Below are 24611 nucleotides of genomic sequence, written 5' to 3' on the forward strand. Positions count from 1 at the left end.
TGTTACAGTACTGAAATTCTGCTACAGTACTGGATCTGCTACAGTACTTCTGCTACAGTACTTCTACATTGTTCTGCTACAGTACTTCTGCTTGTTCTGCTACAGTACTTCTACATTGTTCTGCTACAGTACTTCTGCTTGTTCTGCTACAGTACTGTTTCTGCTCCGTCTACTGATAAAGTTCAGGTACTGATTTTGTTTGCTAGCATAGTGCTTTGTGCTGCAACTCTGCTGGTTTGCCGCCCGTTGTATCCTGGGAAACAGACGTCCGCTGAATCCTCGGAGCACATACTGGAGGGGGCGAATCTGTTTTAAGGATACTGTACAACCTACAGGCCTCGGTTTGATTTAATTAAGCATTATTCTATTGTTTTCCTCAAGATACTGATTTGCTGGTTTTATACATTAGTCATAATCTACTGTGAACATCACGCTTGTTTGGTTTACTGCATATCTGTCCTGTTTTTCCATATAATTTTATCAACAAACTTAAAACAGATTTTACTCATTACGTGGTTTAAAGTTCAGATATGGCTACTGAATCCAGCGTGCAAAGGGAAACTAGTCATGTTGTCCCTACTGTACCTACTCAAGTTGTCCCACGTGCTGCTACGGTTACTGTCCCAGCCAGCCACGGTGAAAAGCCTGAGAAGTTCACTGGTGTGGATTTCAAGAGGTGGCAGCAGAAAATGTTGTTTTACTTGACAACACTGAACCTGGCTAGATTCCTATTCGAGGATGTTCCTAACCTGAAAGAGGGTGAGGGAGATGTTGAATCCGTCAGTGCACTGGAGGCTTGGAATCATTCTGATTTCCTATGCCGAAATTATGTGCTGAATGGATTGGCAGACTCGCTGTACAATGTGTACTGCGAAAAGAAGACAGCCAAAGAGCTATGGGAATCCCTTGACAGAAAGTACAAAACCGAGGATGCCGGGGCCAAGAAATTTCTTGTAGGCCGCTTTCTGGATTATAAAATGGTGGATTCTAAGCCGGTTATCAGTCAAGTTCAAGAAATCCAAGTGATTTTTCACGAGATTCACGCCGAGGGAATGACGTTGAACGAATCTTTCCAAGTGGCTTCTATAGTTGAGAAACTACCACCAGCTTGGAAGGATTTCAAAAACTACCTGAAACACAAGCGAAAGGAGATGAACGTTGAAGAGCTCATTGTTAGACTTCGCATCGAGGAAGACAACAAGAGTTCGGAAAGACGATTGTTTTCTCCTGTTGCCGCTAAGGCAAATGTTGTCGAGCATGGACCAAAGCTCGAAAAAGAGAAACTTCTCTCCCTCCAACAAGAAGTTGAACCTTAGACCCAAAGGAGGTGTTTCAAAGAAGAAGTTATCTGGAAAATGCTATAACTGTGATAGCATGGGTCACAAGGCATCTGAATGTAAGAAGCCAAAGAGAAATCGAGAGGTGAATATGGTGGAGAACATATCTCAAGAGGTTTCGAACATGAATCTCTGTGCTGTAATATCAGAAGTTAATCTGATGGGTTCTAACCCAAGGGAGTGGTGGATCGACACTGGTGCCACTCGCCATGTTTGCTGCGACAAGGAGATGTTTGCTACTCTTGAGGAATCTATGAATGGTGAAAAACTATTCATGGGAAATTCCGCCACTTCCGAGATCAAGGGACAAGGGAAAGTTGTCCTAAAGATGACCTCTGGAAAAGAACTGACTTTGAACAATGTGATGTATGTGCCTGACATCCGCAAGAACTTGGTGTCAGGGTCGCTTCTGAACAAGCATGGTTTCCGCATTGTATTCGAGTCAGATAAGGTGGTTTTGTCGAAAAGTGGAATGTTTGTTGGCAAAGGTTATGTTTGTAATGAGTTATTCAAACTCAATGTTATGGCTGTTAAGCCTGTGATGAATAAAGTTAATACTTTTGCTTACTTGCTTGAATCTTCTTGTTTATGGCATGGTAAACTTGGACACGTTAATTACGATACAATTCGTAGACTAATTAACATGAAAAGCATTCCTGCATTCCAAATTGATAAACAACACAAATGTGAAACTTGTGTTGAGGCCAAAACTAACAAGATCATCTTTTCGAACTATTGAAAGAAATAGTGAACCACTTGATCTAATTCACAGTGATATATGTGATCTAAAAGGTGTACAAACTCGTGGTGGAAATAAATATTTCATCACTTTTGTTGACGATAGCACAAAATTTTGTTATGTGTATCTCCTCAAAAGTAAGGATGAAGCTATTGACAAATTTGTCCAATATAAGAGTGAAGTTGAAAACCAACTTAACAAAGAAATTAAGGTGCTAAGAAGTGATCGTGGAGGTGAATATGAATCACCATTTGCTGAGTTTTGTGCTCAACACGGTATCAAACACGAAAGAACTGCACCTTATTCTCCTCAGCAAAATGGCATTGCAGAGAGAAAGAATCGCACATTGAAAGAAATGATGAATGCGTTGTTATTAAGTTCTGGTTTACCACAGAACATGTGGGGGGAAGCTGTTCTAATAGCAAATTACTTTTTAAATAAGGTGCCCCAAAAGAAGCAAGATAAAAGTCCATATGAGTTATGGAAAGGTAGAAGTCCTTCTTACCAATACTTGCGAGTGTGGGGGTGTCTTGCCAAGGTAGCAGTACCCACTCCAAAGAAAGTAAAGATAAGACCAAAAACTGTGGATTGCATTTTCATTGGATATGCTCAAAACAGTAGTGCATATCGTTTTCTTGTACATGAATCTCAAATACCTGATATTCACAAGAATACGATAATGGAATCAAGAAATGCTTCGTTCTTTGAACACATGTTTCCATGCAAATCTAAGGAAGAACCAAGTTCATCCAAAAGATTATATGAAACAAATGATGAAGAACAAGAGCTTGATCAAGACACAGAACCTAGACGTAGCAAGAGAGCTAGGACTGAGAAATCCTTTGGTCCGGATTTCATCACTTTCATGATGGAAAGTGAACCTCAAAGCTTCAAGGAAGCAATGAGTTCATCTGAGGGACCTCTATGGAAAGAGGCTATCAATTCCGAAATGAAATCCATTTTACAAAACCATACGTGGGAATTAGTAAATCTTCCTCCGGGAAGCAAACCACGAGGCTGTAAATGGGTTTTCAAAAGAAAAATGAAATCAGATGGAACCATAGATAAGTATAAAGCCAGATTGGTAATTAAAGGTTACCATCAACGTGAAGGGCTTGATTACTTTGACACATATTCTCCTGTATCGAGAATAACCTCTATTCGTGTGATACTTGCGATTGCCGCCTTGCGGAATCTTGAAGTACACCAAATGGACGTAAAGACAGCTTTTCTAAATGGAGATTTAGAAGAGGAAGTTTACATGGAACAACCTGAGGGATTTTCTGCGACTGGGCAAGAAAATAAGGTTTGTAAACTGGTGAAGTCTCTGTATGGCTTAAAACAAGCACCAAAACAATGACACGAAAAATTTGATAAGGCCATGTTGGAAAGTGGATTTAAATTCAGTGATTGTGACAAATGTGTATACATAAAAACCACTGAAAATGGATATGTCATTTTATTTCTTTACGTAGATGACATACTTATCATTGGTAGTAATGATAAAATGATCAAATCCACCAAGAAGTTATTGAACTCTAGATTTGACATGAAAGATTTGGGCTTAGCCGATGTAATCCTTGGAATTAAAATCCATAGAACATCAGAAGGGCTAATCCTAAGTCAGTCACATTATGTTGACAAAATACTTGAAAAGTTCAATAATGATGACTCTGCATTGGCTAGAACCCCGATAGATACCAGTCAACATCTATCAAAGAATCGAGGTGAAAGTATGTCTCAATTAGAATACTCTCGAGTCATTGGAAGTCTGATGTACTTAATGAGTTGTACAAGACCAGACATAGCCTATGCAGTAAGCAAATTGAGTAGATTCACGAGTAATCCAGGAGTTGAACACTGGAAAGCAATTATCAGATTGCTAAGATATTTAAGGTACACTCGTGATCATGGGCTGCACTATACCAGATATCCTGCTGTTATTGAAGGATACAGTAATGCAAATTGGATATCTGATATGAAAGACTCAAAATCTACAAGTGGATTTGTATTCACTTTAGGAGGTGCAGCAATTGCGTGGAAATCTTCTAAACAAACTGTAATAGCCAGATCCACAATGGAATCTGAGTTTATAGCTCTTGACAAGTGTGCTGAAGAGGCTGAATGACTGCGTCACTTCTTAGAAGATGTTCAGGATGGGAAAAACCAGTGCCAGCTATATGCATACATTGTGATAGCCAATCTGCGATTGGAAGGGCACAAAATAAAATGTATAATGGTAGGTCTAGGCATATACGTCGTAGACATAATACCATTAGACAACTACTCTCAACTGGAGTTATCTCTGTTGACTATGTAAAGTCAAAGGATAATATAGCGGATCCGCTAACCAAAGGGTTAAACAGAGAGTTAGTTGCGAAATCGTCAAGGGGAATGGGGCTCAAGCCTATAGAATAAATTGGTGCGAAGGAAAACCCAACCTACGCTGACTGGAGATCCCAATAACTAGGTTCAATGGGACAACATAATCGCACTAATTTGGAGAATCACTGTGGGGGTTATCCCTAGTCCATTCCTATTATGAAACAGTGAATGTTGAGGATAAGCTTACGGCTTTTAATGATTCTGATAAGAAGCAATATAGAATCACCTATGTGAGAGAGAAGTGAGGCCGCTTCGAAGGAATTGCAGTGCTCAATTCTAGACCCTCTTGCAGAACCAGACATGTGTTCATGGCCAAAAAGAACACAATCATGAGAACTTAATAGTATCAGGGAGAGTCTTGTGTGAAGTATATCACAATTCACACAAACTGATGTACAGTTCAAAGACATCACGTCTATTGTCAACCAGTGAATTAATATGCTTTCACAAAGGAAGGTTCAAAGGGTATAATACCTACCTATCCTATGCAAAACTCAACTGTTGAACTTTATCAGTGGAATCCTTTCGTATAACTTTAAATTCCCATTCATGTGGGGGATTATTGGATTAAAGGTGGGCTTTTAGGCTTATAGGCTTTCCATGTGAGTTAATGGAAATTTAGAAAGGTGGGTTTGTCCCACACTGAAAAAATGAAGTGGTATAGATAAGTTATATTGTGTTACACTTTATGGAGGTGTAACTATGATTGGTCAAGAGGCTCTCTCTCGCACACAGGCGCAGGGGGGGTGCAAATCATGGGCCCAATTTGCAGTGGAAAAAAGGCTTGACTCGTGTGCAAGCGTACGAGCGCGACCTGGACGCGTCGAATGTCGGACCGATCAAGGCAAAAATCGCCTAGCAGTCTATGCCGTCTTTTGTTATTTTTTTTGGTTGAGACCTTTCACATGCCTTGACTTTTGATGCTTCATCTCACCAACTCTTGGTGTTTCATCTACCATCTTTAAGGCAACCTTTGGCCTTTCATATGGATGTGATTGACATGTATAAATAGGAGATGTGCTTAGCCAAGAAAGGAGAGAGAAAAAACACCTGCAAATTCACTTTCCCTTGCATTCTGTTTTCCATCTTGCTGTCGTTCTGCTGAATTTCTGGTTCTGCTGAAATCTGCTACAGTACTGAATCTGCTACAGTACTTCTGCTACAGTACTTCTACATTGTTCTGCTACAGTACTTCTGCTTGTTCTGCTACAGTACTGTTTCTGCTTGTTCTGCTTCTGCTCCGTCTACTGATAAAGTTCAGGTACTGATTTTGTTTGCTAGCATAGTGCTTTGTGCTGCAACTCTGCTGGTTTGCTCGTTGTATCCTGGGAAACAGACGTCCGCTGAATCCTCGGAGCACATACTGGCGGGGGCGAATCTGTTTTAAAGAAACTGTACAAGCTACAGGCCTCGGTTTGATTTAATTAAGCATTATTCTATTGTTTTCCTCAAGATACTGATTTGATGGTTTTATACATTAGTCATACTCTACTGTGAACAGCACGCTTGTTTGATTTACTGCATATCTGTCCTGTTTTTCCATATAACTTTATCAACAGCACATACGTTACATATACATAGAATATAAATATTATTTGTAATTGGAATTTATTTTTGTAAATTTGAATATACTTATAATGTTTGTTCCATGCTAGGATCAGTGAGATAGTGCGAAATTTTTTTTAGAAGTTTTGAGTGAATAATTTGATTTTTTTCACCTTAATTATTAAATATCTAGGAAAACGGTAATGAAAAATTTGGACATCTATTAAAATTATGAAATATAGTTAATTCTAAAAGTTTTACGCATTATAATACAGTAAAGATGGTAAAAATATATGTACGTCGTCGACTAGAATTTTTGTGGCTACAATTGTAGATAAAAATAATCCAACAACAATTTTTGTAGCACTCATTCTTACAAGATCAAGAACCTACAAGTTAGCTCCCATAAGCAACTCACACAAGTTGCGAGTGTTTAGCAAGACTAGGAAGGACGATGTATTAATCTCTGGTAATTAATATGTAATTGTTATGAAAAAGTAAAAATTTATGGTAAAAAAATAAAAATATCAAACTCTCAAAATCATCAAACTACACACTTTATAATATTTTTTTCTCAACTCAACTGTGGTTTTCTTCACAAATGAGAAATCTATTTATAGATTTCTTTAAAAATAATCCAAAAATAAATTCATCATTACATACATCATCACACACTAATTTTCAATATTTACAACTCTTATTTTCAACATTTAAATATTCAACTATTATTTTTCAACATTCAAAACATATTTTTCAACAATTATATAATGATAAAATGTAAGAGAGATAGTGTTTCATTAAATACAGTAGAGGTGGATTTGTTTTAATAATCATAATACATTTTACTTTATAGGAAATTTTTTCAAGATTATTATTATTTTTATTTAATACAAATCTGATTTCAATGAAAATGAATCAAGTGTTGGCTTTTTGAATCGAACTTAAACTAATCTTCGAGTCGAATTCGAGAAAGAAAAATTTCGAGTTTCGAATCGAACTCAAACTAGTTCATTCGAATCGATTTCAAACATTAATGTTTAATAATATTATTCAAACCATAAATTTTAGTAATATTCAATTCGATTATACTCATTTACACCTTTATTTCTAACCCCGTCACAAAAAATAGGGTAATAGTGAATTTTTTTTTATTTTTAGACGAAATGTTACATAATTAAAAAATAAGAAATACGTGTATACTTTGTAGTTTGTAAGAATAAGAAAATCGAGGCCACTCTCCCTTCCTGTTGTTGCAATGCCACGCCTACGCCACGCCACGTCTCCACACTTGCCCAAGTGGTTTGTCCTCCATTGCCACCTCTCTTTCCTCAGATCGTACTTTTCTTTTGTTAAACTCTCGGATCATGCTTTGAACAATCATTAAATAACTTTAAAAATCTCCATTTGGGCATTTGTCAGTTTCAGCACCTTTAATTTAATTGGTTTTGCTGGTGAAATTATATCCGTGAACTTATTTTTATACTGAATTCGAGAGTTAGTTTGAGGGATCCAATCCAAAATGGAAAAGGTTGAAGTCGGGAAAAACGGTGTCGTGTGGTCGACGGGAGAGGAGGATGGCGGGGAAGATGTGTTTGCTTGCAAGGAATCTGATGCTTTGGCCGCTGATCATCTTGTTGTTATGGTCCACGGTATTCTTGGAAGGTGACTTCCTGTATATGTTGCTCTTTTTTTTTCTTGTGCACATTTTTCTTGTGTAATCGTTATAGCTTAGTATTCTTTACAGTTTGTTTGCGTGCTATCTGTTTTGCTATCCCCCACCCCCCCTCTTTTGATTTTCAAACTTGTTTAGTTCAGTTTATTCAGTGTGAAAGACTGAATTTTTTGACCAGTTAATTTTTTGTTGTTGATGTTGTGTTGTGTGTGTGTGTGTGTGTGTGTGTGTGTGTGGTGGGAATATTCAGCGTGAAAGATTAACTTTCTCAAGATGTATCCTCCGGTTGTTCCATATACGTTATCGCAGTGCCTCAGATTGGAAATATGGCGCCGAGCAATTTGTGAAGTTGCTTCCTGACAAAGTTTATGTTCACTGTAAGTGGTAAATTCTGTATGTTAATCACTACTTGCGATTTGAATTCTATGTCTGAAATTAAAAGGAATCCACCTCATCTGATGCTGATCTTATGTGATAATATTTAGGAAAATGCGCAAGTGGTTTAGTGGCATCTGATCCTCCTAGGTTGTTAATCTAATATTTAAAGTGCTACACCTCATCTGTCACCCACCATTAGTGGTTTTAGTGGCATCTGATCCTCATCCTCCTATGCTGTTCATTCTATACTGTCACAAAATGGGATTAACGTACTGAATTTTTTTCAACTGTTGTTAAAAAAGATGAATTTTTGCACAGATACTTGCCAGAATTTTAGCCTTTATCTCCAGTCATGGTTAGGACATATGAGGGTTATGAAAAATTTGTTTTGCTCCCTCTTTTTCCTAGTCTTGGTCCACTATGATTTATGAGTTACCAAACCAAAGGCAACAGGCAAAGATAGGGTGCTGGTTTTGCCACAAACTTACCCTGCCCTTCAGTTTTTCTAAGATCAATGGAGCATGGGCTACAGAATTCCTTATGTTGGAATTGTTTTGTTCGTTCTGTAATGTAATGAAATAAGCTGTTTTCTAATCTCCTAGCTGTAGCATATTCAACGGTGGCAATTCTAGGTTCTGTAACTACAGAAGTGTAACTAACCTTTAACTGAAATTCTTTGTTTTATTTCAGAAGATACAGTTTAGTTTCGAAAGTAAACAATTAAGAAGAAATCACATCTATTTAGCCTGCTAAGACCTAATAGACCTAATTATACTCTACAGCTGTGTAAAAGTGGCTTGTTTTGTCTGCTTATCACCAGAGCATCATTGACTTGTAGGCAGTGAAAGAAATATGGCTATGCTAACACTAGAAGGCGTGGATGTAATGGGTGAGCGACTGGCTGAGGAGGTATACTCAGTTGTAGGCTGTATTTTTTCCTGCGTTTTGTTCCGTGTAGTATTTATAAATGTCATCTGTGAATTTGAATGTCTGCCATCACTTTGGTTTATACTTTGACCTGCCATTTAGGTCCTCGAAGTAATCGATAGGAAGCCTGGTTTGAAGAAAATCTCATTCGTTGCACATTCTGTTGGGGGGCTTGTGGCCAGATTTGCTATTGGGAAATTATACAGACCTTCTGAAGGTGGTAGCATGGAACAAGTGTCCACCAATGAATGTAAAGAAGACTCGAAGGGTCTAATCGCAGATTTGGAACCTGTGAACTTTATCTCTGTAGCTACCCCTCATCTTGGTTCTAGGGGTAATAAGCAGGTAAATTTCTTATTTTTTGCTACGTTTATTCTCCATAGCTCAATATTAATATGCCAAATATTAGCTGCAACTTTGGATGATGGATATGACTCAAGTGACACTAACAGGCATATTCACGTAAGAATTTTTAGGGACTGATAGATTGTATTAAATGTATTCATCATGCCACATTCTAGTTGTTAGACTGATAAAAAGTTAATTGATTTGCTCTTCATGTTTGTTTTCAGCTTTGAAATACAAATTTGTGGCTCACTGCTCACATACCTTGCATATTGAAAAATTGGCAAGTAGATTAAACATCCGAAAATTGACATTGGGTGACAGGGATGTTTGTCGTTATATCTTTAAGTGTGATCAATCTTTAAGGTATATAGAAACATGGGGAGCAAGGTTAAGAGTTTTTCTATTTCATCTCCAGGATTCGGAATCTTCTGTAGCAACCAAAATCTTATTTGTGTCACCCTATGCATTCTGCATGATCTGATCTTCTCCTATTTCAGGTACCATTCCTTTTTGGTGTATCTGCATTTGAGAAAGTTGCTGGCCTTGTCATTCACTTGATATTCAGGAGAACAGGCAGACACCTGTTTCTCACAGATGATGATGAAGGAAAGCCTCCTTTACTAAGGCGTATGACTGAAGATAATGGAGAATGTCAGTTCATGTAGGTTTCCCATCTGGTTCAAGATTGTTATTCCTATTTTAATTGAGTGCCTTACAGTAATTCAACTGTTCACGTAGGTCTGCTTTACAATCTTTTCGACGCCGGGTGGCATATTCAAATGTTGGCTATGATCATATCCTTGATACTGATTATTGCATATCATCCTTTTTCTTTGTTGATTACACTGGTAAATTGTTGTACGAAAATTATATTAGTAACGATGCAACTCAAATATTTTATAGTGGACGAAGGTTCAAGTGGCATGTATGAGTCGCTCTTTGAGCAGCAAAAATTATTGGTCCAACAATTCCCTCCAAGCGATCTCACCAATTTGTGACTCTTGAAAACTGGAAACATGATTTGGCCTTGATATTATATTATAAACCCCTAGCCCAAAATTCAAGCTCATAGGAGTTGACAAAATCAATAGTTTTATATTTAACATGTCTCAACCTTTGTGAGAAGGAACTTATGATTATATTCTGGGGATATAACATTCAATAAGTTGTTCGGGCACCGAGCAACAAAGGGCATCCGAGATCAAATGAATGAAATGTACGGGGCTTTCCGCTATAGGGATTTTGGACCTTTGGCCACATGGGTGTGATACTGTGTTTATATTTAACAAGATAACATCCCTCCCTTTGTGTAAATTACACTGTTAAATATTTATATGTACTCATCTCCTTGACAAATAATGCTTAGATATTGTGGGATGGAGAACTTCATCAATTCGACGCACCAGTGAACTTCCTGAGGTAGTATTTTCTTTAACACACAAATGTGATCTTGGCATTGTTTCCAGTCACTTGACGAGCCATTTTTTGTTTTTCCAGTGGGAAGATTCCATAGATGAAAAATATCCCCATGTTGTGTATGAGGAGCACTGCAAAGCATGTGATGTGCCTCGAGAATATACGAAAGAAGATGATGGTTTGGACGAGCTGGAAGGTTTGTAACTCTCTTCATTATATCTTTATTCGTGTAAGTTGGTGTTTTAGTATATTGGCGAGCTTATGTTTTGAGTCATGTTAAAGTTATCTTATTCTTGGCGTCTATGATGCAGAAGAACTATTAAATGGCCTATCCCGCCTGTCATGGGAGAAAGTAGATGTTAGCTTCCACAGCAGCAGACTGAGATTCGCTGCTCATAGTGTTATTCAGGTGTTGCTCTCATTCTCTTCTTCCACGTCCTTAGAGTTCTTTTTTCCTCGTTAGATAATTTTTTTAAAAATAATATGAATATCTATTTAATTTTGATTCAAATTAAGGTACATTCAAAGGATTATTCTTGAGGAGCTAAATTAAGCATGCACCCCTCTACACTCAAGATGAGCACAATAAATTCACGGTCATATGCTGATTCATCTCTCCTACAGTTATTTTTTTCCGGACTCTTGTCAGCTGTTAAAATTCTCATTGTGTCGCTTTGAGATCTGAACCCAACTCCATTGCATTTTGCTCCTTCCTTTTTTCCCTTTCATAATGTGCTTGGTCTCAGTTCACTCGATTTCACATCTTCTAACTAGTGTAATTGTTCAACCAACAACTGTCGAAATAGTTTTAAGTCGTGTTATTATCATCATCTACGACTTTTGGTACATTCACAGACACTATGCATTATTTCCAACTGCTATCATATATTGATTCATGTTAGGAGTTCTGTAGCACTTTTCTGCGATCTTCATTCTGCCTTCGTTCTTGCCGGTTGCCACTCACTTTCGCCATGTCTACGATTTATAGGTCAAGGATCCGTACATGCACTCCGAAGGTGCTGACGTTGTACAACATTTGATCGATCATTTTCTTTTATAGAAGCCCAGTAACACGAAGGTAGTTATACAGTTGGGATTCGAAAAGGATGACTTATAATTTCAGCGGTACAAGTTCTGAATCTTGGCTTTTCTGGGAATACGTCCTGGAAAAGAATTTATCATGTTTATTAATTGATCATGAGAATTTTCGTGTTCATGATCTGTATGTATGTATTGCTAGCTAATTCATATGGTCTTCAATTTTAACCATCTCTCTCGGTGCTTCCCATTTTGTTGCCTTTTCCAAATTACATGTATGTATTGATATGGTGTGTTGTCGATGTATGTGTATGAGAAACATTCTTTTAAAGCCTTAGGATCCCTTGTCCGACCACGGTGAGGCTCAGGTCCGAATTCAACTAACAGTGTGATATGTTAGTTGGGTAAATCTTCACCTATGGCGAGTAGGACGAAGTCGAATAAAAGCTATCAAATTTATTTATAATTTGAGGAGAAAGTCTTGCTGAAATCGACAAGTTCTTCAAGCATATTTTGCGCAAAAAAAAAAAAAACTATATTCAAGTCAGTAATTCCCACGAGCATTAAATATATGCAAGTATTAGATATATACGGTCCAAGTAAAAGTCATACCTTGCGATTTGGCAATGGAACTTGGAATAGCTTAGATTAACTCGAAAATATATTATTACCATTTTCTGAATCGTACTTATTAGATATTTGAAATTTTATGTATCGGATGAGTAACACCTCTCTTCTCCTCTTCCGGCTGGTATTCTCCGGCGGAGGTTTTTCTAGAACAAAGAAAAAAGGTATGTAATTTGAGCTCCACTTCTGATCACGCTTCTTTTCTCTTCTTCTGGCTGGTAATATCCGGCGGCCCTGATTTGCCGGCTTCCATCGGAAAGTTAAGAATCGCCTTCCTACCCCTCATCTTGAACGCAGCAGAGTCATACGCCCTTGCAGCGTCAATCTCATTTTCGTAAGTCCCCAACCAGACTCGACAGCTATTCCGGGCAGGGTCACGGATTTCTGCCGCGTACTTCCCCCATGGCCGCCTCCGCACCCCTCTGTAACTCTTTCCAACAGGCCTAACGGGGGTGGTTTCGGGGACTTCCTCCACCGCCCTGGATATGGTTATCTTGTCCGGTGTTGCCTCAGCCTCAGCCTCAAATAAATCAGAGGGGGGTTTGAAATATCGAGAAATGAGGGAGTCGGGTTGGTCTAGACCCGAAGCCAAGTCCGGGACAGGAGAAGTGAAGTCGATCGGGTCCAGGTCGGAAGTGCATTCTCCGAGGAGGTGTTGGCGTATGAGGTCCAACGTTAACGAGGAATCTGATGTTGTCATGAACAAGAATTTGGCCACGAAACGTCAACCGACAGATAAACTATATATATATATATATATATATAATCTGTATGTATACACAACACAGCTTACCATGTATACACCTCCGCACTCTGCATGATACATGTTGCAAATTAAATTAAATTAAATTAAATTAAATTCTAGTAGATATCTTTGCACCTATCAAAATTTAATATATCAATAAAATATAGGTCTAGTTAGTTAATATGCTGGCTAGTCTTGAGTTAAAATTTCATCCCATATAGGGCATTTTAGAAAATTAAAAATACAGAGAAAATTGTAATATATTAATTACATCTCAAACTCTCAAATTCCATGTTAATTTATTACAAATTCCTTGACCGATTAATCTTTTTAAAAATAAATACCCATTACCTCACGAATTAAATATAGAGGTTAACTAAACAAAAAATGGTGAAAAATTATATAAATGAATTATCGTGACATTGTGGATTAAATTTGGTAGATTAAATTTTGGTTTTTTACATACATATTGTCATTTCATGTAATCTAATTATGCAACTCATGTTCCAACTCATGCCACTTTTTCCCCAAGAACATCAAATGTTTAAAACAAGATTAATGTAACGACGACTTTAGCTCCTCTGACATCAAGATCTCAAGTTTAAAATGATGTGTCGGGTTTAAAATCTAATTGTAATAATATCTTCCTCCAACTAAAAAAACAAGATTAATTCTATCGCAACAATTGTTTTGATGATATTTAAATTTCCATAGTACAAAAAGATATGCATGAAATAAGCATGTAGTTTCGGATGGATGCATGAATGTGTCCGGGGTCGAATTTCCAAGATTATTCTTCTGTGGTCCGTTCAATAGTGGTTTTTGGTTTTACACTTTTTACAGTGATATGCATATTATCAGGGGTGAGCAAGATTTCGGTTAAATCGGATTAATCGATCGAACCGAGCCAATTCGAAAATTCGGTTCGGTTATTTCGAAAATTCGGTTTTCAAATTAAAAAAATTCAGTTATATCGGTTAATTCGGTTCGGTTACGATTTTTAAAATTTTGAAATCGATTAACCGAATTAACCGATATAATAAATATTATTATTAATAAATATTTATTATTTATCAATTTTTATATATATTTTAATTTTAAATTTTAAAATCGATATAATATGTATTAATTGTATTCAAACAAAACTTATACATTTGTGATATGTGTGATTTTATGTTTTTATGCATTTGTATAGATTGTAGTGTTTAAGAAAAATTACATACATAATTAAAGTTAAATCACAAATTTTTTTAAAAACTAATCTTAATTGATTTTAATTCGGTTCGGTTTTCATCGGTTATGAAAATTAATTCGGTCGGTTCGGTTATGAAAATTAATTCGGTCGGTTCGGTTATGACTAATTATTTCGGTTCGGTTCGGTTCGGTACGGTTATGGCTAATTCGGTTCGGTCGGTAACCGAACCGACCGAATACTCACCCCTACATATTATAACTCGTTTATTTATAATGTGTGTGTGTGTATATATATTGTTAATTGTCTCATATCGATTGGATAAATAACATGAGAGTTGTATATATGGTCTTGGACAATCGTCCCCCCTAGAGCTAGCTTTTGGGATTGAGTTAGGTCCAAGTTCCAATCTTTAACATATATATATATATATATATACACACACACACATGGCTGTCATCAAAATTAATTTCATATCTCGATTAATTTTTTTTTATCTGAATTACTTGAATCAAAGTGCTTCACGAAAAGGTTACCAGGAAATAATTTCGAAACCCTATTCAAGTTGAAAAATGAGAAGCAGCAGTAACTTTACGTAGCTGTCGCAAAGTTTGACAAATTGATGACAATAATGAATCACTGATTTCAATTCCCTCTTAAGACTGCAATTGCTTCGTCGACTTAATCAATGATATTTTCTGTTGCATCCGATTGAGCAGAACATTGGAAAAAGAGATGAGTTGACTCGATCATACTCTCGGAACATATGATTTTACGTGCGGGGTTATACAATTGAATAATTTGTATGTCATTAGATTAACCCTTCGGACATTATTCTGAAGGGAAATGTTTGTCCATAGCAAAACAAGATTCAAATATATATTAGCACATGTCATTTTCCCAGAATTGCGCTGCATGTTTTATGGATGGAGAGAATTGAGACATTGAAAGTTTTGATCAAAATGAACCTTAATTTCTGAAATTAAGGGGTTTTGCTATCTGCTGGTTTGGTTAAATCCAGATCTCCCAACCCGATTGGCAAATGACATATGTTAGTTGTTCCACGTCGGTTGGATAACATCTCTAAGATATATGGACTTGAACAATCATCGTCCATTGAGCTAGTATTTGAGATTGAGTTATGTTGAAGTCTCAATTGAACTCAGGTTTCACAAGTCTGTGTTAGGTCATCCGTTCTACCCATAGTTTGATTATTTGTAAACTTCACGCTCCAAATGTTCATTCTTGGACGGGTGTTCCATCAGTGTTCACATCTCCTTTAATCGTCAATACTTCCGATCTGTACAGCTATCGAACTCCCTCTCGGATCAATATCTTCATTGGTTGCAAATCAAATTATTTGTAATAAAATATCATTTTATTACATCATTTTAATTTTTTTTTTATTGCTAATCACATGATAATATTTACCATATGATTCTATATTATGAAACAATAGACATGCAATTTGTGGAGTAAACGATACAAGGTTAAGTAAAATATTAAAATGTAATTACCGGGATATGAAAAACCCAAAGAATAAATGCACAAAGGAGGAGAACAAATGGTATGACATGAACTGCGTTTTCCGAAAATTTAACTCGAGCTCCTTCTTGGCCTGTCTCCGAAAGAGGCTCGTACACCGGAAGCTTGCTCACCTCCAAGGACAATGCCCTGAGAGCTGCTGACGCCTTCGATGGAGGGGAGAACACCTCTATATGACAAATTCATTGTCAAATCGACTGTATTGCCTGAGAAGTCCCTGGAAGATCATACAGATGACTTCAATAAAGTTATTCTTGATCTTGAAAATATCGACATAAAGATAGAGGATGAAGTCAAGGTTTACTGTTGTTGAGATCTCTGCCCAATGAATATCAGAATATGGCCGATACATTGATCTTTGGAAGAGAAACCTTGTCTCTGGAGGAAGTACAACCAGCGCTGGTATTTAAGGAATTAAAGAATAAATCTGACATCAAAGAAGAAGAATCAGGAGAAGGGTCATGGCTAAAGGAAGATCAGAAAAGAGTGAAACAAATAAGAATAAAGTTCAGGCCCAAATCTAAGTCAAAGACTAAAAAGAAATACTCGTGTCATAAAAAAGGCAATTCGAGAAACATTGTGCTGATAGGAAGAAGAAAAACAATTGAGAAACAATTTGAATCAGGAGACGCAACCATTGTACAAGATGGAAATGAGTGATCCGATGTGCTAACTGTGACAGATATGGATTCATCAAGAGAATGGATCATTGAATCAAGGTGTTCATTCCACATGGCATCCAACCGTGGCTGGCGACTCTGTATTACTTGGCAACAACAAGGCTTGTAAGGTACTTGGAACAGGCTCCATTAGAATTAAAATGTTGGATGGAACTGAGAAAATCCTCCAAGAATTAAGATATGTTGTAGAATTAAAGAGAAACCTAATGTCTCTTGGGACTTTAGATAAAGGAGGCTACGCATTCAAGGCAGAGAACAGAGTCCTAAAAGTCTTGAAAGTGCTCTAGTACTGATGAAAGGAACCAGGAAAAATGGCTTATACTCTCTTGTAGATAACACAGTCATTGGATCTTTTGCAGCAATAACAAATGCATAAACCTACAAGACTCAATTATGGCATAAGATATTAGGCCATGTAAGTGAAAAAATCTTGATGGAGTTGAGAAAACAAGGAGTTTTTGGTGGAAATAAAATAGAGAAGCATGGTTTCTGTGAAGAATGTGTGTATGGAAAGACATGTAGAGTTAAATTCAATAATGAAGTTCATAGAACCAACGCAACACTAGACTACATTCACTCGGACCTACGGGGTGCTTCAAGGTTTCTTCACTTGGTGGAGCCAAATACTTTATGAGTATCTTTGATTATCACTCTAGGAAGGTGTGAGCCGATATATTAAAGAGTAAAGATGAGACACTCCAGAGTTTTAAAGAGTGGAAATCATTGGTTGAAAATAAAATTGGTATGAAGATGAAATGCCTAAGAACAAATAGTGGATTGTAGTTCTTATCTGATGAATTTAACAAGTTCTTTGCACGATAAGGCATTACAAGGCACAAGACAGTGGAGGTACCCTTCAACAGAATGGACTAGCATAAAGGATGAATAGAACCATCCTTGATGGAGTCAGGTGTATGTTAGTGGCTGCAAATTTAACTAAAACATTATGGTATGGGTGGAGGCTGTGAGCACCCCCTGTTACCTTATCATTAGGTGTCCTTCTGCCATATGATTCAAAACTCCTCAGGAACTTTGGATAGGTAAACCAGCAAATTACAGGAATTTGAGAGTCTTTGGTTGCATTGCATAAGCACATCTGAGGCAGGACAAACTTGCACCAAGAGCCTTACGGTGCATATTCGTTGGATATCTTAGGGTGTTAAAGGATATAAGTTCTGGTGCTTAGAAATAGGATCCAAAAGGATGATAATAAGTAGGGATCACTACAAGAAAAAACCCCATTCAACAACGCATCTACGACAACGGTTTTTCACTAGAACTGTTGTCGTAGACTTTTTAACAACGATTTTAGTGAAAAGCGTTGTCGTTGGTGCGTTTTTTTAAGCAAAAGACAACAGTTTTTAGAAAACAGTTGTCTTTTTGGTGTCAAAGACAACAATTTTCTAAGAACTGTTGTCTTTTTGGTGGTTTTTTGAGTCAAAGACATAGAACCGTTGTCTATTAGCGCATTTTTTTGGACAGTTTTTTGGATAAACAACAACGGTTTTGTTATATTTAGCGACGGTTTCATCAAAACCGTCGCAATTTTTAAATTAGCGACGGTTTAATAAAATTAGCGACGGTTTTTGCTTAATTGTCGCTAATTGCGACGGATTAATACACAACCGTCGCTAATAGTGACGGTGTCTGCTTAAACCTTCGCTAATAGCGACGGCTTATCAAATTACTGTCACTAATAGTGACGATTTCATCAAAATCCGTCACAAATTGTCTATAAATATCCGCATTTTTCAGTCTATTTTTCTCCACACCACTTAAAATTTTTCTCTCTTAGACTATTTTAATTTCGATTTAAGGTAATTTTTTTGCGTTTCAATTTTTGGTAAATTTTTAAGTGTTAGTTAAGATCATAAATATTGTTAGCATAGTCTGATTGTAAGTTTTTTTTTTTAGATTTATTAAATTATTAAGAGTAATTTTATTTTATTTTTATTGAAAAACATAGCGACGGACATCATGAAAAACCGTCGCTAATTTTAGCGACGGACTTTATGGAAAACCGTCGCTATTATGCAAATAGTAGCAACGACAACGGACTTTATCCGTTGTGGTTGAACTCACTTTCAACAACACCATCAGTTACAACAGTCGTAAATTACCTACGACAACGGATCGTTTGTCGTTTTTGTTGTAGGAGCGGTTGGAGTTTTACTGTTATATTGGTGCACTTCATTTCTGATTTGGTTCGGTCAAACGACATATGATCTCCACATCTTGAATTGATAGTAATTCTTGAGTGGAACGACTTTATCGAGCGATCAGAAAACTTGTAAATACAAAAGATAAGCGGTTGGATCCTAAAACAACTCCATAATATTATTTTATCAATCAGCAAAATTTAAGGTAACAGAAATATTCTAACACACATCTATTCTATATCTATATAAATATACAGATTGAATTGTGAATTTCCTTTATTATCCTCATTAAAATTGTACTCTAATGACACTTTGTCTTCCTTTTATGTAATTAGTTAATTATTATTAATCCATTCACTAATTATTATTTATTACTCTTTCACTCAATTTCATGGCATGACTACAAATAATATCAAAGTATTTGTTCAACAACTAATGATTCGAATCAATATGTAATAATATTATTTATAAATTTAATTGGTTTTGTGAAAATACCTTACAAATAATAGTAATAGTATGTAATTAGTTAATTATTATTAATCCATTCACTAATTATTATTTATTACTCTTTCACTCAATTTCATGGCATGACTACAAATAATATCAAAGTATTTGTTCAACAACTAATGATTCGAATCAATATGTAATAATATTATTTATAAATTTAATTGGTTTTGTGAAAATACCTTACAAATAATAGTAATAGTGTTATACATTCTTTTATTAAAATAATTAATATGTAATATTATTATTTATAAAATTAATTGGTTTTGTAAAAATACCTTACAAATAATAGTAATAGTGTTATACATTCTTTTATTAAAATAAATAATACAAAAAATTTATATTTAACAAAACAGAAACATTCATTTATTAAAATAAATAATACAAAAAATTTCAATATATAATAATATTATTTATAAAATTAATTGGTTTTGTGAAAATACCTTACAAATAATAGTAATAGTTTTATATATTCTTTTATTAAAATAAATAATACAAAAAATTTATATTTAACAAAACAGAAACATTCTTTTATTAAAATAATAAATACAAAAATTTATATTTAAGAAAACAGAAAATAAGAAATTATAAATTTATATGTCGATGTTTAATCTATATCTATATCTATATTTATATACTAATAATCTATATATTTTTAAATTTAAAATTAATTACTTTAATATTTACATTGACACCAAATTTACAGAAAATCACTATCATAAATACATGTTTTATTTTTTTGTTTTCATCTACTCATTTAATAATAATCATTAATATATTTTTATTCTTAAATTTAAAATTAATTACTACATGTTTTTTTTTCATATATTCTTTTAATAATAATCATTAATACATTTTTATTTTTAAATTTAAAATTAATTACTTTAATATTTACATTGACATCAAATTCACATAAAATCACTATAATAAATACATGTTTATTTTTTGTTTGTTTTTCATCTATTCATTTAATAATAATCATTAATATATTTTTATTTTTAAATTTAAAATTAATTACTTTAATATTTACATTGACATCAAATTCACATAAAATCACTATCATAAATACATATTTATTTTTTTGTTTTTTCATCTATTCATTTAATAATAATCATTAATATATTTTTATATTTAAATTTAAAATTATTTACTTTAATATTTACATTGACATCAAATTCACAGAAAATCAATATCATAATGTTATAAATTTAAATAAATTGTTAATATTACGAACATTAAGGTAATAATAGGAAAACGAATAGAGATTAGTGTGATTAAATAAAATTAAATTATTAATAAATATTAAGGTCATATAAAACATTTTTTTTCCATTTAGAAGGTAGATATATATAGATTACTTATGTATCAACAAAAATACGTGATTGAGAGAAAATGTTTATATATAAGTGATTTCATTGCAAACATTTAAGTTATTTAATCAATTTTCAATATATGATGCTAAATACATATTACTAAATAATATATTATCTATTAATTAATCTATTAAATATATGACTTTCATTTGTGATCTTACTATTATATTATTATTATTTTTTGTTTTACAATTTGTCATGTTAATGATGTTATTTAAGTCATTTTTTTATCTTAGTTTAATAAAATCATTAATAGTGTATTTAACTCAATCAAACTAATTATTATTTTAATTTACTTTTAAATTTAATTTTAATTACTTAAATTTATATATTGTCGTCAAATAATAATATGAAGACAAAGGGAGATGAGTCGGACTGAATAAAAATAAATTATTAATAAATATTAATGTCATACAAAATTTCTTTCTCCCATTTAGAATAAAAATATTTTCAGACTCTTTATGTGTCAATAGAGATATGTGATTGAGAGAAATGTTTGTCTGTAAGTGATTTCAAACACTGTTTTTAAGTTATTTAGTCAAATTTTTTATAAATACTGCTAAATAAATATTACTAAATAATATGCTCCATTTGATCATTTTTTGTTCTTGCAATGAGAGAAGTTTTTTTACCCTAACGTTAACATGTTTGATTGTTATATGTCATTTGTATTGATCATGTAATTGTGTTTGGATTGTTTATGTGATTTGTTTGTTTGCACAAAGAAAAGAGAAACAAAATCAAATATCCAACAAAAATGGTTATTTTTCAATTTTTTATTGTTGAGATATTTTGTTAATTTTTAAACACATAATGCATGTTTTCTGTTTGCTTAGATTACTTAGTTTGAAGTGACTTACAAAATATTAAAAAAATTGAAATATTTCTTCGTTTTTACCTTATGTCTCAGAATATCAAGAGATAATATTTTTCATTTATTGGGGCAAATGTATTTCCAAACTTCTGTCTATAAATCAATATTTACTTTTTTTACGACATTATTATATTCTCTAATCAATTTTTTTTACTTAGATGGATAGAAGGCATTTTAATTTGAGTTTTTATTTTCTTGCTTATATTATTTTTGTAATATTATTTATTATGAAAATAATAGGTGAACTACAAAATTTGGTAGGTCTAAGAGTCCTCTGATGAACGACAAATATGGATAAATTATTAAAATATATAATATCCAGTAGATTTTTGGCATGCGATTTTGTTATAATTCAATGATTATGCATGATTCTAAATTTTAATTATATCACAAGTTAACGCATGCTTTGGTGTTGCTATATATATTTTGTCAATAGTATAATATTTTTCTATGGTTTAAGAAAAATTGTGTGACTTTGAATTATATTTTTACGGCTGTTTTTCTAAATGGTTTTATTATGATTTCAAGGCACCATTTTTCATTTGTGTTTTTTTAAAGAAGTGGAATGAATATCTATAAAACGATGACATTAATAAGGTGTCTTCTCTTTATTTGAAAAAAATATTGGAAAATTTATACAAATTGTGAATAATATGAATTAATATTTAATTTGATAGTGATTTATGCTTTTTATTGCTCGTATATACTTCAATTTCTTTGTTATTGTACTAAATAAATTATTTTTAAACTTTGAGTTATCATTTTTTTTTATCGAGGTTGTTTGTGTTATGATTTTTTTATTCGTTTTGGTTAGTATTGTTGGCGGTAATTGATTTTTCTGATATTATATGATGTGTCTTGTTGTTTATATAAAAAAAGTATGAAAGTATACGAATCAAAGCCACGTATTTTGGGTCTTCTGTTCTACGAAGAGAATAATAAATGGTTTCTGTAAATTATATAATTTCTTGGTTTTTCATACATATAGTCTACGAAATGCGTCAAATTTTGAACAAAAAAGTTAAGACAAACATAGTGGATGAAAAAAAAAGACATGTTAAATAAAAAAAAATAATGTTGTGTATTACTATGTTGGGTGCAATAATTGTCCCTGCTTGGTAGAGCCGTCGAACCGTGGTGCTTGAGCTGCTATGCGGTTTAAAAGATTTGAGTTGCACCATTACTACTAGCTATAGCTTTGTTAAAGCGGCAAGCGCTCGGCCCTACAATTGGTATCAGAGTCAAGGTCACGTGTTCGATTCCCATTGATTGCAAGGAGTGCAATTATTGGGAGAGATATTGTCGGGTGCAATAATTGTCCCTGCTTGGTAGAGCGGCCGAACCGTGGTGCTTGAGCTGCTGTGCGGTTTAAAAGATTTGAGTTACACCATTACTACTATCTATAGATTTTGGTAAAGCGGCAAGCGCGGTCCTATATACTATGTCCTAATTTCTGTATGATATAATTCAAGCACATTTTTTTATAGATATTTGAAATTAAGTCCAACTAAGTAACATGAAACATATACATATATATTAAATCATATTTAAAGCGAAATATTAAGATCAAGAATGATTCAGATTTAAATTTAAACGAAGCACAATGAAGAAGAAATTGAAGAATTGTATGTGTACGTTAAGTGTTATATATTGATTATGTTGTTACTTCATGGTTGTGCGACATATGGATGTCATATAAAATGTCAATATTTCTCAATAAAATAGTTTTCAAAAAGAAAAAAATTTTCATTCAGAAAAAGAAATACATAAAAACAAATTGTGCATAATTCTCATTCTATTTATAATGGTATGAGAACAATTCTAAAGCTTTGTTGACACAATATAATAGATCAATTTTGTGCATTTTATTGAGACATTAAGCCAGTTTCACTTTATTTCCTCCAATATTATCTCGATATATTTCGATGTGACTACGAGATTGTTTTTGTCTCTTTTTTTAGTCAAAGTGTCTAACCAGCTAATTCATAACATATATGATGGTAGCATAGAAAACTCCTCGTCAAATAAATTCACTTAGCCAACTATTGAAATTCAAATAAAATTCTACAATATTTCATCAAATTAATTTTGACTATCATAAAATGCTCATGAAATCTAAATGGTTATATTATTAGATGTGATATTGAATAAGACAAATACTTTGACATATATTTGAATGATATCTCATATGCATATCTTAATTACATTATTCGTATCTCTTCTCAAGATTTTTAAAATACAATAATTAATTTTGTATATCGTTCCACAAAATATAAAATATTATAAAACAAAATATAAACTCGATAGAAGAAAATTTGTTTTGTTTCAATGAATAATACAATATTATGTTCTAAACGCAACAAATGAGATTGAAACTATATCATCCTTATGACATGATGCACGCAATCATTATTTCAAAGCTTTCAAAAAACGACGATCAATATGACTTTCTTGAATTGCGTCAAATTAAATGAGGACACAATTTTAAAATATAGCCATTTGAAGAGATTTCAAGTATTTTTCTCACAATGATTGAGAAATAGTTGTTAGAAATTTATTAACCTTATAGATATATGTTTATAATATTGATACTAAATATATAAAAATGATATCACAAATATCACAATATTTGAAGAAGGTGCAACACCATTCATTGATTTTGTTGTTGAAGAATATATAAGTTATACATACTTTTAGTCACAGTGAAAACTTATCGCGAGTAAAAGCATTTTTTCTTAGGATTTATAGTTGATGATTGTCAAAAGCTGAAAAATCATTTAACAACAAAAAAGATAGTCGGAAAAATAGGATTATCAGATAAAAACAATGTAGAAAACCGAAAAAATGTCGTGATAAAGAAGCAAACTATGAGCATGTCAAATCCCGGATAAGGATTGTAAATAACATAATATATGTTAAAGACGATCAGATACTTGCTGAGCATACCAAAATAGTTATATGCATATTATAACAAACTACGACAAAGAGTTGTTGAGTTCTCAAAATCAACCAAGAAGCATATTGGAAAGTGTTTCGAGTGGATAAGATAATTTCTCTTATTCATATACCGTCTATGGTCATGATTTTTTATTTTTTATGGCTTAGTTTGTTTCAATTGATAAATGTT

At 33.6% G+C, this 24611-nt stretch overlaps 3 protein-coding genes across 3 annotated transcripts; 2 read left to right on the plus strand and 1 right to left on the minus strand.

The window, feature by feature from the left end:
* The first annotated feature begins 530 nt into the window (after positions 1-530).
* On the plus strand, positions 531-1316 carry LOC142523967 (uncharacterized). Its single transcript, XM_075627696.1, has one exon. It carries the CDS (start codon positions 531-533, stop codon positions 1314-1316), a length of 786 nt encoding a protein of 261 aa, XP_075483811.1.
* A 5919-nt stretch (positions 1317-7235) lies between these two features.
* LOC142524942 (lipid droplet phospholipase 1-like) lies at positions 7236-12016 on the plus strand. The gene is made up of 10 exons (XM_075629100.1): positions 7236-7668; positions 7988-8055; positions 8895-8965; positions 9086-9328; positions 9829-9992; positions 10070-10125; positions 10698-10750; positions 10829-10943; positions 11059-11156; positions 11736-12016. The coding sequence occupies exons 1-10, from the start codon at positions 7526-7528 to the stop codon at positions 11805-11807; spliced, it is 1083 nt and encodes a 360-aa protein (XP_075485215.1). The 5' UTR covers positions 7236-7525; the 3' UTR covers positions 11808-12016.
* Positions 12017-12424: 408 nt separating this feature from the next.
* LOC142524943 (ethylene-responsive transcription factor ERF107-like) lies at positions 12425-13175 on the minus strand. The gene has a single exon (XM_075629101.1). The coding sequence runs from the start codon at positions 13110-13112 to the stop codon at positions 12603-12605; it is 510 nt and encodes a 169-aa protein (XP_075485216.1). The 5' UTR covers positions 13113-13175; the 3' UTR covers positions 12425-12602.
* Positions 13176-24611: the final 11436 nt, after the last annotated feature.

The sequence above is a fragment of the Primulina tabacum genome, chromosome 14 (genome assembly GCF_025594145.1).
Source record: "Primulina tabacum isolate GXHZ01 chromosome 14, ASM2559414v2, whole genome shotgun sequence".
In the NCBI taxonomy this organism is placed as follows: Eukaryota; Viridiplantae; Streptophyta; class Magnoliopsida; order Lamiales; family Gesneriaceae; genus Primulina; species Primulina tabacum.